Genomic DNA, 14,984 nt, shown 5'->3' on the forward strand with positions numbered 1-14,984 from the left:
TGTCACTTATTGTCTATCTGTGTTTTATCAGAGGAGCTTAAAAGTTTTCATTGTTATAAAGATTTACTTAACAGCTCTACTTACCTGTATTTGTCTTAGTTTGTGTAGTTTAATTATACAGTGTATTTTTAATCCTTACATTTAAAATAGATAAATATTTTTTCCCCATATTTGGGAAATTATTTTGTTATAGTGGTATATGATACTACTAGCACTACTAACAATAATAATAATTTCAGAGTCAACTAAGCAAAATAGAATTTAAGTTGATGATTCTCTGCTAGACTGATATTGTATTACAGAGTTATTGCAAAAAGTATGAATTTATTTATTGCTAAAGGCATCCAGGCCTTTTTCTCAATCATGCTGCAGAAGATAACAGGTGGCAGCATGTGTCACTCTGATTGGAAGTGCACTTTGCGGCAGGAAACCTGTGTTTATAAACAGTTTGACACACAAAAAAACGATTGTGCTTTCTTGCCCGATGGTCTAAGATTGCCTGTTGTCATGATTTATGATTGTTGCATGGCAACAATCACTAAGAAAATCCATGTTGTTGTCTCTAAAAAAAAAAAAAAAAAAAAGAAAGAAAAAAAATAACCTTAGTGCTTAGTTGCTTTGAATCCTTCAAGTTTCTGTGCCTAGTTTGGCAGCTTTGCAAGAACATGTAGGAAGTGTGAAGGCTGGCAAATCAAGCCCACTTACTGTAGCAGCTGCTTTTCACTAAGCGATGAGCCTAATGATTAATGCCTGAATCTTAATTTACCAAATGAGTTCGAATGAGGATATTTTTTTTCAAGAGGGTCAAATATGAATAATCAAGTGTGTCGTGCATGTATTTGCATATATAACTCACGACAAGAGGACGATATAGTTGTCATGAGTGACACGTTACCCTGCGCCAAGGCAAGTAAACAATGACTGGGAGAGAGAGAGAGAGAGAGAGAGAGAGAGAGAGAGAGAGAGAGAGAGAGAGAGAGAGAGCACTTTGTTTTTTAAGGTATGAAGAGGCTCTGTGGGTGAAAATAAATACATTTATGTCTCTACGATGTGAATAATGCAAAACTGTTTGATTAACACACATTCTTAAAATAAAGTGAGTGTAAAAAACATATATCATCACATTTGTTGCTAAGTTACAAAGATGGTTACAAACATGGTTGTGGTAGTGTGATGGTCTGGGACTGCTTTACTGCTTCAGGATCTAGGGAACTTGCTGTAATTCTTGGAACCATCAGTTCTTCTCTGTACCACAAAATAATGAATGAGAATGTCCGGTCATCGGTTCATGCAATGAAAGTCAAGCACACTTACACTGCAGGACGGTGATCCAAAACACCACCAACACCAGTAAGTCCACCTTTGAATGGCTGAAAACAAGAATAATTAAATAAAACAACAAAGGTTATGGAGTTTCCTAGTCAAAGTCCAGACTTGAATCCAGTTGAAATACTTTAACATGAGCTTAAACAGGCCCTCATCCCCTAAAACCCTCCAGTGTGGCTGAATTAGATTTGGATAGCTTTTTTTCTCTTAATAAACAAAATCATCAATTAAAATCTACATTCTGTACTTACTTTGGTTATCTTTTCTATTATTCCAAATTCTGTTGATGATCTGAAACATTTGTGACAAATGCAAAAAACTAAGGAATCAAGAAGGGGGTAGATAATTTTTTACAGTATTCTTCGCACTCATCGGTGGCCACTTCAGTCGTTTGCCTTCAAGTGGAGAAAAATTGAACTTGTGGGACCCTTGTGCTTAGTGTCGTCAGCTGTTCTTATGGCCGTTGAAGTTGCCAGATGTAATGGACTTCATATGGCCTTTGCTCGCTATGTCAGTTTGAACTGCTTCCTTTGTGGACTAATATTGTAAATTCCTCTCCTCTTCTTTTGGTGCAGTCTTTTAGATGTTGAACTATTTTTAATTACAAGCTCTTTGAGTGCAGCAGTGTGCTGTGGCCATTTATGTACCAAAAGTTCTGCTGATTTTCAAGGGATTTGTTTAGAAAATAGATGCTACCAGTGCAAATAGATAAATAAATAAATGGACAGACATGAACGCTTACTCAAGGAATACACCTGGTGCAAATCGATCAGGTCACTCCAGTCATATCTTTTGCACAGCATCATTTATTATATATGGACTCTTTTATTTCAGAAGCTCATACTAATGGATACTCAGTGCTGCTCTGGTGTCTGACTTCGTACCCTCTTTACATGTTCCGTGCAACTTAACATGGCTTCCATAAAAATATCGAATGCTATTTTAAGCAATGCAATGTTTCAGAAAAGCACTGTGGTGCATCTGGTATACACTGACTTGAGCTAGTTGTGGAATTGGATCCAGTGTCCGGATCAGAGTTGGAAGATGATGTAACTACAAAGATGTTAAAGTTAGTTTCATAGAGATTTTTATGAAACTGTTTGCCTTCCTTCCCATCCATCCATCCGTCTATCCATCCATCCAATTTCTGTTTTCTGTTTTCCTCCAGTGAGCTGCTCTGTGCACTTCTTTTCAGGAGTAGCCTTTCGATCACCAGCCCACAATAATTTCTACCTCCCACTTCTGTAAATATCATCGTTCTCAAGCTTGTGAAGTACTGACTTTTTTGTCTTCTGTCATTTGCTGAGGTATTGTTGAAGTCTGTATTAAAATTTCACTCGGATTGTGCTTTGGGCAAAGTCTAAAACTGGGTGCACTCTTTTTCAGTCAGTGAAGAGACTAAATTTTAGAATGGTACATCAAATTAAGGAGATTCAGTTAAGACAATCGCATTACAGAATATTCTGTTTTCTAATAAAACACTGTTGAGAATTTCATCTCACAATAATTCAAAACATTTCACCATTTGATTCTACTCTAATTTTAATAGTGCTCCCTTTTACTTGCGTGAATGGTGTCTACGTCAAAACAATGAGAAAAAAAGTGAAATGTAAAAGGACTTTCTGATGTTTGGTGGGCTATCTTGTTAGCAAGTCATTTCAAAGTAGAATGAGTCTCATAACATGATTACAGTTTGTGGGACACTGAAATTTTGAGGCTGTTCAAGCAGTGGTTTGGTACAGACGGGTGGTGGAAAAAAATCAAACCCTTGACCTCTAAAGTGATGGTGTTATGCTCTCTGTGTACCCTTGGCCCACTCCGTCGCAGAGACTCATAGAATCATGGCACACAGACACGTGGTATGTTGTGGTTCAGCATCTCATTTCGCACTTTAAATTAGCTGGAGGAATGTGGAATATTTTCTCTTCTTGCCTACACTTAGCTGCGTAGACATCGTTTGACACACAAATTAAGTAATCTAAACAAAAGTTTGCATAATGTGTGTCTGTCAGCTTATTTTGTGCTTCCTAGGCCTACTCGCATGGCTTCTCACATCCCACTCCTTCCCCTATAACCCTGATTCGATATGTCTTTGTCTGTCTTCTTGCTGTGCACCTCACCACCTCCACTGTTCCATCTTCAGACTTATCCTCTAAGAAAGACATTCAACTTCTCTGCTTTGTGGCCTGATGTCTTAGTGGTCTCACAGAAGTAGGAAGGGACAGCTCTCTAAGTTGCATTATTGAGCTTGCTACAATACTTAGCCCCTAGGAGCGCTTCTACGTGCTCAGCATCAAATCTTTCTCTCACACACGCACAGTTTACAGTTTTACATCTTTAATTTCATTGCCTTCTTTCATCGTAGATTTTTTTTTACTTGGTTTTCTATTGGCGTTTCATCTCAAGTTCCCTTGTTTCTTTTCACATTTGTTTTATTTTCTGGTTTAAACCCTTGTTTCTGTATTTGTTTCTTGCAGTATTTGGCCTCACCCCTTCTCTGTTCTCTCACTCCTTTTATTATTTTTTTATTCATGTATATCCCTCCTGAGCTTGATACAGGAAACTTCCCTGTCAGCTGATCCATAGCTCGGTTAGCAGGGATGATCGATCAGAGGAGCTCCTGAATTCCCCAGAGTGTCAATTACTAACTTACATATACGTTAGGAGCTATTTTGGTAAAAAGGAAGGGAGTGTAGGAATCATTAACTAGCTAATGTCATGACAACCTTTCCCAGTCAGCCGGGGCGGAGCGGGCACTGCCTGTGGATATGCAATTTGTCTGGGTCATTTGAGAACAGGACAGAGCATGGGAGGAGTTTTTTAAAACAGATTTTTATAGGGTCCCACAAAAGGCAGAAATAATGTTCATAGTTAAAATAAACATGGGTGTAATTCATTATCCTGGGACTGGATGTTTTTAAAGTGCACTTTGAAGTGGCAACTGAGGCTTAATCGTTGGCTAGATTTTTAGCTCTTTTTACTTTCTTCAAGCACAAATAAATAGTTATATATTTTCCTCCCCAAGGTCAAAATTGACATTGTTCTGAAATTACAAAAGTCAAGTCAAATTCACCAAAATTTAAACCATAAAAATAGTAGGAACACAAAGTTTTCTCGCTTTGTTCCACATTTTTCCATTATACTCAGGGATTGATTGCCTGTTTGAGTTTTATGCTGGTAAAGATGAACATTTATAGCACGTGTGATGACATAGTTAAGGTTTTTAAACTAAATTGAGATGTTGCATTAAGCAACAGTAACCAACCAACAGCAAACTGTGCTAATATGTATTTTTTTCTAAGGCACAGCCCATATTGTTTCTGTATTTTTGTTGGAAAAGTTTAAAAACTATTTACAATCTCAGTGCATGCAAGCTAAAGGATTCACTTCTGGCTACCTTACCCAGAATAAGGGCATGTCCCAGATATCTGTGCTGGAGTAAAACTATTAGTTTTATACATGTATACTGATGATAATACAGAGATGTACTGGGCCATATTTCACAAAGCAGGTGTAATGTAAACTCTGAGTTTGTTAACCTTGAAATTGGGGAACCTCTGGGTTTCTGGATTAGTCAGTCGCCAGTGTAATAACAGAGACTGTGATTACATCACAGATTTATTATCAGCTCAGAATGAAATCAATAGGCTACATCTTTCTAACTCTGTGACTCTGTGGACAGAGCAGCTAAGTTGTAAGCCAATTCCCTAGCACTGAAACATGTAGTGTATGTTACCATAGCAATCACTGTTTAAATAAAGCTTATATATATGAAGCTTTAGACACATAACATACTAATCAACGACCAACCACTCTTCGTGTTGGAATGAATGACACTGATGGAAAAATGTCTGTTACAGTTGGCAATTGGAGATTATGTGAACATTTGAAAGAATATTTGTCTGAAATGACTAAAACTGGACTAAATATAGTTTAAAGTGATTTTTAAAAGCAGGCTGCAGACAGTTTGATTGTATTCTGACTAGATTTCATGTTGAAATACACTGGCATGTTGTAATACACTCATTAAATGATGTCAAGCAACATTTTAAAAGGTCCGATGTCTGAAAATTCAAAGTGAAAACCTCGGCATATTTTCCACTGAAAATCCCCGAAATGAGTCTTGCTGGGTTTAAATAATATGACAGGGCCAACAGAAAACCACATCTTTTCTGTTTGATCGATATTTCTCTTTGGTTTCTATTGATACACATTCATGTTCATTACTCAACTGTATTAAAATGGAGGCTCTTCTCTCTTCACTTGTTGTCATGGTGAATCGTGTTATCGGAGCTCCATTAATAATGGCTTTCTTTCTCTACTCACGGATGAGTTTAAGTCAGGGCCAACATACTTAGAATTGATTGAACCAACTCTGTTGAGTCTTTCTGTTTATAGCTAGGCTCCGAGTTTGTTCAGAGTGTTTTCTGTAATAGGTCCATGGTCTGATTCAGCTCCATAAACAGGCTTAGGTCTTGGAACAATACAGCTCACCTAATATGATCTAAGACGTATTCTACATGCTGGCCAAAAAAGAAAACAGAAATCATAAAATACAAAATGTAAAACACTGACCCTTTCAGCTATCAGAACTTAGTGACTCTGATATTCAGATTTATCTTTCTTAATCCTTTCTTAATTTAGCAACTGGTGAAAAAAAAATGTTTTTTCTTTTTTTTTTTAATTTATATGCATGCATGTTTGCAGTACCCATCCATCCTAAATTATGAATTTTGTCACGGAAACTCAACACAAGCTCCATTTGCCTTACTCACATGTGCACATTGGATGCCTGTGTTGAATGTAGTGCGTTGTCCTCCTGTAGACTAGTCCACAAATTTAAGAAGGCTCACTAAGGGTATTGTCTTCACTTCACTTCATTTTAAGCATATGTTGTATTGGAGAAAATGATGTTTAAATATACTGCTTTATCCGTGTCATTACCTGCTCAGTCTTAGGGAGTTTGGGGGCCTTGATACATGAATTTGGGCCCAGTTTAAATCAGATTTTCCAGCAAATGTTGTGGCTGAGTATCACATTTCAGTTCTAATGTTGCTTTAGTTTTTACCTCTCAGGAAGAAAAGGCTGATGGGATATTGTCGTCACCCCAGCATGCAGGCTTGGCATAGACACCCAAGTTTGTTCAGGCCATAACTTGAGAAAGAAGCACCCTAGGATTTTCAAACTGATATCATGGGTGCAAGTTCCAGTGTTAATGGCCTCCAACTCAAGGTCAGAGGTCAGGTTTTCTAAAAATCTTGTGAATGCAATAAATCAAGAACAAGGTGACGTAGGGTTTTGAAATTGATACCATAGGTGCATCTAGTATTTTATAATTATTATTATTATTATTATGTTTTGGTACTTCATTACCTTTTTTATGTACAGTGCTCCCTCGCTATAACGTGGTTCTCGCGGCCTCGCTGTTTCGCAGATTTATTTTGGTGCAATTTTGCATGCTTTTTTCCCTCTTACAGCACATTGTGTTGTGCGTCCTGATTGGCTGTAGACCGTGCCATGTCTCCTGCACAGTGCAGAATGCATTCAGCTTGTCAAATTTACATAAATCTTCGATCGCTAGCAGTGTGACTCTTAAGTGCTGTACGGTATGTTTGTAAGTTTTCTCCCCAACAAACACAACAATGTCGACGAAACATTTTGCACCGTCAAAGGCAACCGCAGGTGCCTTTGGTTTCATTCTATAATACTGGACTTTTTTTTCTACAAAGGTTTGAACTTTGAGAGAGTTTAAACAAGAGAGAACAGTTTGAAAATGTTCCTGCCTGTCTGAGAAAAGTGTATGAAGTGTGTAGCAGGGGTTTTACAGCCTTAAAGCATCTATAATAATTGTAAAAAATAAAGCTGGCTACTTCGCGGATTTCACCTATCGCGGGTTATTTTTAGAACGTAACTACCGCGATAAACAATGGAACAATGTATAGACTTATATTGTGTGCATCACTGTATGTATCGTTTGTACTGAGCGATCTTGGGCAAAAGAGATTTAAAGTCTCTAGAGTGCTGTGTGTGTTTTTTTCTGGTTAAATTAGAGTCAAATTTAAAAAGAGAGTAATTCTAGGGTCTTATAATGTGAAACTGTGGTCCTGATCCTGATCTGATAAATTAATTCAGCTCTGCCTTTTAACAAGTCCCTGTTAGTCGATGTGCAAAAGTGACCATAGTAACACCTTATGCCAAATGGTCTGTCATCACAGGGGGAACCTGTCTGATCAAGCAGCTTCACAAGTTCCTGAAGGTGTTGTGAATGAGGAACAGCATTGCTTTTCAAAGCAAGAGTGCTGAAAAGTGGGGTCTGCCTGTGAACATAAAACCAAAGTTGCAATGTGTGACTGTCATCAAAAGCTCATTAAAGGTGTCTATTTCCTTTAACTCTTCAGAAGCCAACTTTCAAGTATCTAAAGACTTTAATTACAGCTTAAAACATTAAAAAAATATTCATTAATGACTCACCTAGACTCATTTCCATTGGAAAATGACATTAAAGCAATCATTATGATTTGTAATTATTATTATACACCAATTTTTCCCTTGCACACAAAGGCAGAGGTTTTTCTGTCTCTTCTTGGTCTCTTGACTGTAATCTCAGCAGGTTGAGTAAGGATGGGCTCAGAATTAATTTCACGGTGTCACGATTAATTTCACAACTAGTCCGTCTTTCACAGGTCTTTTTTTACCATGGTGTTTCTGACAGACATTCAAAGTGATGACTAATATATCAGCCGCAATGTTAAAAGTTTAGATTGACCTCATATGGTGATGTTTTGACAGAAACATCTAAACACAGCCGCCGATTTTGGATTGACGGTGCATTTTCTATTTGATTTGGTTTGCAAACAGCAAGGTAACAGCCTTGCTTTAGGGCATTGAAGGTTATCTTTTCACCACTGCCATATTGCTTTCTGACAGGATGGAGTGAAGGTATTCATTCCAAAACGAGATAAAAACAGTGCTATCTAAAATTCACCAACCTATACCTGATGTAGTCCTCAAATAGAGATTTAAGTACACAAACACAGCATGCTAGTGCAACCAGTTTTCTTATTTTCCCCTTTTCCTCAGTACACAGTTAGTTCTTATAGCAAGAATTTGTCTGTGGAATTAAACTGATTACAAACTTGGAGTTAACAGCCTCAATATGCAGTTATACTGAAAAGAAAGAACATCCTAATCCATTTTATGGTTTTATCTATTAGGACATATCACGTCATCTGGTCTTTATTAAATTTCAAATTATTTAAAACCAAACTCTAGTGGACAACAACTCATGACAAATAACAAAAACTAAGCCAAAATGAAGAAATAGAGTCTGAAAAACTAAATACACCTCATGATTTAGGAAATGTGGAGCCGCCTTTGGCAGCAACAAGTTGCAGCAATTGTTTTTTGTATGATTTTATCAGTACCTCGCATTGATTTGGAGGAAAATTTTCAGTTCACTGAGATTTGCACACTTTTGTTGTGCACAGCTCTCTTAAGGCTACAGGACGTCAGCCAGGTTAAGGTTTGGACTTTGACTGGGCACTTGCATCACCTTGATTATTTTTTGTTTTTAGCTGCTCTATTTTAGATTTGCTGCTGTGTTTGAGGACCAGATTTTTGATATTATATCTTGATAAGGAAATCTACGAGTGTGTGTTAAGTCAGTTACTACAGACTACAGTTTATTGCTTGTTTAAACTTTAGCTGTTCTGCACATAATTCATATTAATTACATTTCATAAATGAACATGGAGACTTTTTAACTCTACCCTTAAATAATGTATTGATGGTTGCATCTGTCTTAAGAGTGAGCATTCATTGCATAAACACACAGCAAGCTACACAGGTCTTGCTTCCAATGCACTGTATTAAATTCAGTGTGAGCAGTGGTCTACTTGAAATTCACTGTACCACCTGAAATCACCCCTCCAAGCCATGTCAGATCAATGCATTTCATCCCTCATCTGTCCACATGGCACTCAAAGCCTGTTCTGCCACCCAAATTACTGATCTGCTGAATTATAACTTTGTTGGACCTGGCAGTGTACTGTACCCAAGGCATTCTGAAATATCACTGACAGACTGAGCTGTCAGCATGGATATATCTATCATCTGGAGAGCTATGTGAAACAGACAGCTAATATCCCGGGGTCTTTTACAACAGGGTTTGTCACAGTCGGATTCCAGACAGCAAGTTCCCCAACAAACATTTCAAAGTCTCTTAGCCATCTCGTTGAAGTCTGTTTGGACAATGAAATATTGTTCCTGGTGGATGTCAAAATGGCGATTTGTTGTGATGCTGGCCTCACCACTGTTATTCAGTCAGGAATTTAGGAGTGTTGTAGTCTTTTTCTTCATGTAGGTCTATGTGTTATGATAGTGCATGTTATGATAGATTAAATACATGGAGAGGAAGCTGAAGTTAGGAAACTTTAATCATTTTTTTCTGTACAAGCATTCAGATAGCTGTGATAGCAAAATGTCAGGTGTGTAAAAATATGTCATCACACTAAGTGTAGTTTATTCTTAATCAGTTCCTCAACATTTTTTTTTATCTAAAAGAAGCTCCATGGCAGGCAGATACTTTCAAGTTTGTAATGCTTCACTAATTTTAGCAGCTGCAATAAATAAATAACACTACTTTTAAAGTCGGGCAGTAACACGCTGAATAACAATTACACTAGAAACCACTGATGGATGCCACAGAACATGAAAGAGAATATCCATAAATCTATTGTTCGCTAATATTGGTAGAAAAAATAAATGAATTGCAACGGTGTCTAAATAATAGTGCAACATTGCTTTTACATAGGTCAGGAAGTCTAATGGACTCAATATAGTTAAATATAAGGAATAATTTAACTACCTTATATTTATATGTTTAACAATTAAAATATTAACAGTTAAAATATGCTAATTAGTCTGTAATATTATGTGATTGCATTTGTTCTTTAGCATCATCAGGGATTCCAGTAATAGTATTTTTTTTATGTGTTTTCGCATCCATTGTATCCTCAGTGTTATACCCTTTCTATAACTATTTCAGTGCTGCAAGGTCATGTAACAGGATTAGTTGATAAAATCGTGTGTGTGTGTGTGTGTGTGTGTGTGTGTGTAGGTGTGTGTGTGTGTGTGTGTGTGTGTGCGCTACATATGAGGTGATTAGCTGATTGTTGCTCTCAGTTGGTTCCACTGAGATCTTTGTCAGGTATCTGTGTTACTTACATTTATTGAATTGTTTCCTGAGCCAGCATTGACGTAGGATCACGTATCATGTCAGTTGTGACTCAAATGAATTGCAGATACACATAATATCTTTTGGCAGCAGGCATACCTGCATCAACTTTAAACCGATACAAAAACTGGAAAGCAAATGATGAGGTGGTGTGGTGCAATACAGGCCACACAATATATTTAATAGTTTAAAATACATGTTTCATGTTATAATATATCCCATGACCCACTTTATAATTAAGATGCTGTTTAAACTAGTCTAGTTTAAACGGACTACGTTTAAGACGGTACAAAGTATATGATGAAGCTTTTGGATTCAAAGTCTTACTGGGACCATGTAGATTTGGTGCCTGGCCACACATCTTGGCGACAGATACTATTTATAGCGCCAGCGGGAACAGAGAAGAATAATTCTTAATTTGCCGTAAAGGTGAATTGAATTGGACGGCCATTTCAATGAACATAAATTTCCCTTAATGAGAAGAATGATATTTGGCTGGCTGTGTGTCCTCTGATATGTGGTCTTTCTTCATACTGCATATCCTTCACAGCCGGACAGCTGTTTATCCTCCTCGGTCGGTCCACTTGTAATGAGATGAATGCTTAGAAATATGTTCAGCTTGGCTGTAGTTCCAATTCATCAGCACTCATTCAGATTTGTGATTTTTCTCGTTATTTCTCCATCTTCCCCTTTTTCTCAATCCTTTCTTCTTACTGTTGTCTCTTTCTCTGCCATCCGCAAATTATTTTCCTTCATGCTCTCATTTGAACAGAGGTTGTCCAGCTGAGCCTGGCCGAGGACCAGCGAATCAGCGTCTCCACAGTAACAGTGGGTCTAAGTGCAGTCCTCACCTGCGCCATCCAGGGGACGCTGCGCCCACCAGTCATCTGGAAGAGGAATGGCATCATCTTAAACTTCTTGGACCTGGAGGACATCAATGTGAGTTCATGCCTTTTTCCATGGCTGATGTAATTATTTGTGGCTGTTGGTGCGCAACTACAAACTACACAACTACAAAGTCAAGTTGCTGGTTCTTTATGGCTATACCCAGTTAAAAACTGAGGTTGTTTGATTTTTATTGGCGGATAAGGTTTTGTACATAAACTGCTTGTGTAAGTCAAGTATTATATATGGAAGCCTGTTTCCGCCACTGAAAAAAAAAAGGATCCATAAGTCAAAATTTTGAGTTGTTTTCTTGAAATTTTGACTTCTTAACTCGAAATTTTGAAAAAAGTAACTCGAAATTTTGAGTGCTAGCAGCTCGAGTGCAAACGTACTCTGAAAAGTGCCAATTTGTTGCAATCTGGTTTTGAGTGTGCATTCCTCTGCGCTAATATCCTTCCGCGTAACAAGAAAATGACGTTATTCACATAGATTACTGATTGGCAGAGCTAACTCAAAATCTTGAGAAAATAACTCAAAATTTTGAGAAAATAACTTGAATTTTCGAGTTATGGATACTTTTTTTTTCTTTTTTAGTGGTGGAAACGGGCTTCCATAATTATAAGCTGTTGTAGTAGAAGCAAGCAAAAATTTACCATTTACTTTTCATCTGCTTTGTTTCTTCTGACCATAGATACAAATATTTGATTCTTTAGCTGCCAGTTAATTAAATGTCTTTACCACCTATAGTTGCCAACTTTGTTTGCTGTGCATCTACTGTTGAAAATGAGGTTGAGAGTTCTGTGAGCGATCTGTGTAAATATAAAAACATATTAGTAAAACTGTGCTGGTTAAAATTCCCAGGCACTCATGAGAAAACTCTCTACAATTGCATAAGTCCTGTAGTTACTTTATAAAACATATTTATTAGTCTTGACATCGACTTAAATAGATTGCACACTCACAACCTTAAAGCATGTGAGCGTGTTTGTCTGCCAAAGGTTCTTCTGAGTGGACCGCCTAATTAATATTTGGTAAACTTCAGCAGCATGGGGGCACAGTCGGGGGGCTCTTCACATGGATTGAAACCAGAAAGTCTATTAACACTTTTTAAAATTAGAAAATCACATTGCTGCTGTAAAAGCGTTAAGAGTTCTGGGAGTTTTTTAGTTAGTCTCTAATCACTAGCATATTGTTTTCTTTTTGTATTCACACTCTGCTTGTGGTACTTATAAAATGCTCATCGGGGATCTGAAATGTTGGAAGGTGTGCAGAGAATCCCGTGCTCTTCATTTAACAGAACCTCTTATCACGCGACCCCACCTAATAATCCACCGGCATCTGAGAAACCAAAACAGGGCAGGACGGGGACAAAAATCAAGGAGAGAAATTAAATAAAGAAAACAACGATTCCCTTGCACCCTCCATGAAATGGTACAATTATACCTCGCTCAGTGCTTAATGAACTATGTCGCCGTGCTCCTGTTTAGACACATCTGCACAGGTGACAGCGCAGTGCCGGCCTTGCTTTATCCACAACCGGATCACAATTCACTAATTGCATGTTAATGAGCAGCCTTGTTGGTCCGCTGTGATGATGAGCAGATAAACAATGTCAAGTGTTGAGGTGGAGACTGGAGGAGAGGTGATGGCAACAGAGGTCCCTTGGGGGTTTTGACCGGGCATAATGAATTTTCACAGAGCACAGTGATCTAAATGGAGGGAGAGAGGAAGCTTGAGTTTGTTTGGCTTCCTTTTTAGTCACTCAAATCAAACTAGAAGCTTAAAAACAAAATCCCAGAATTAATGAAAGGGATAACCTCTGCGTGTGGAGTTTCTTAATATTTTGTGTTATTCTGCACACACTGGATGTCGGTGCCAGAAAGAACAAGAGAAATTGCATACTTAATGCAATGTGCCAAGTTTTTCTGGCCAACTGGTCAATTAAGCTAGTTTGGACAGCCATCTCTGGAGATTAAGTGACTTCCTGGCTAAACGAAAGATAAAGAAGCCATTAAGTAATGAAAATGTAGACATCCAAATAAATTAGTTCATAAAGGGCTAAAGGTAAATGTTCAAGTTTATCCTAGGATTTTATATCTCATTGATGCAGGGTATATTTCATCTCAACATGTGCACATGTTCTTGCAATTTATACAGGACTATAATAGAAATTTAAAAAGTATCTACGCATTTAATATCCATATGCAGGGCAGCTTTGAATAGATATTCCAAGGCAAACTTCCCTCTAAACCTCATATGTAAGAACAGTTAAATTGCATCAAAAAAGGGCAGGGTGTTAAAAACAAACACAGATCTATTGTCTTTTTGAGACTTTTTATTTTTATTGTGTAACATTTTGTACAAGTTGATTTGGACCACAATGGTTCTGTGAGGTGACCAGCGACAGGAGGGACAGGACATTACTCTCCTGTCGAAGTCCTTTCAGCACACCTTTCTCTCCTGTTGAGCTGTGCAGAATGGAAACAGGATTGTTTTCAGAAGTTTTATTTGATAGTTTTTGAAGTAGTCCTGCTCTCTGGCATATAACCTCATTGAAACCAGAAAGCTGAGCCTCTATCACAGTCAGTCTATTCTTCTTCTTCTTTTTTTTTTAGCTTTGCCCATATTTTTCTCTTTCCGTTGAGCTTCTTTCTCAGTGCTTTCACCGGCGATCACAAAAAAGGCATTTCACATTTTGTGCCCCCAAAAAGTAACGCACTGTGTATATGGGTGGATTCAGTTTTCAGTTCATATGAAGTGCTGCGATAGGAAACTGATTATTGGGAAATGAAATTATCTATATTTCATCAAAAAAAAAGTTAATAGAGAGCTTCCATATGCATATGCATTGCTAACATGTATTAAACACATATAGAAGCAGATACTTACTTCTACTACTATAGTACTACTCGGCTCTATTCTGCATATCAAGGCAAATTAATGATGATTAACATTAGAGAACAAACCAAAGGAGACTCTGATTTAGTTTTGCATCGGAAAAGGAATAATTTCCACGAGTGATTTAAAATCTATTAATTTGAATGTGGCCACTGACCATCTTTATATGTAACTCTGGGACTGCTCTTATTATTCAAGTGTATAATTTTCCTTGAATAATGTAATTTTCCTTGAGTAGTAATAAAACCCTGTAATTTTTCTCCAATACCTTTTTTTAATTCTGTGTCCATGTGTCATCAGCACATTTCACAAACTCAAAGATTAACAGCTAATACCATTACGTTATGATGAGGTTTGCAGGCCAGGTCTCTCCCATTTATTCTTAGGCAGTAATAGCACCAGCTACCCAGAGACAATGCAGGCTTGGTCATCACAATGTAAATGTATTAGTCAAAGATGAAAAACGGGGTTTTAATTTATTTTACCTTGGACTTGAATTGTTTCCTCTAAAAGAAAATCTTATATTTAACCATTACGATGTCTGCCCAGTTGCACTACAGTCAAGTGGACCTGCAGAGCATTGCATCAACACATGTTAAGCCTTATGGTTTACATTTTAGTGCCTAAGATCACTCATCTG

General features: G+C 37.5%; 1 protein-coding gene across 1 annotated transcript in view; it reads left to right on the top strand.

Annotated features, from left to right (window-relative positions):
* The window catches only part of fstl4 (follistatin-like 4), a 213,864-nt gene that overhangs the window by 163,458 nt on the left and 35,422 nt on the right, over window positions 1–14,984 (top strand). Inside the window, exon 7 of the mRNA XM_063487535.1 lies at window positions 11,334–11,500. Within this exon, the coding sequence (XP_063343605.1) occupies window positions 11,334–11,500 (167 nt within the window). The remainder of the gene's footprint in view (window positions 1–11,333; window positions 11,501–14,984) is intronic.

This window comes from Pelmatolapia mariae, linkage group LG10_11 (assembly GCF_036321145.2).
Source record: "Pelmatolapia mariae isolate MD_Pm_ZW linkage group LG10_11, Pm_UMD_F_2, whole genome shotgun sequence".
Lineage (NCBI taxonomy): Eukaryota > Metazoa > Chordata > Actinopteri > Cichliformes > Cichlidae > Pelmatolapia > Pelmatolapia mariae.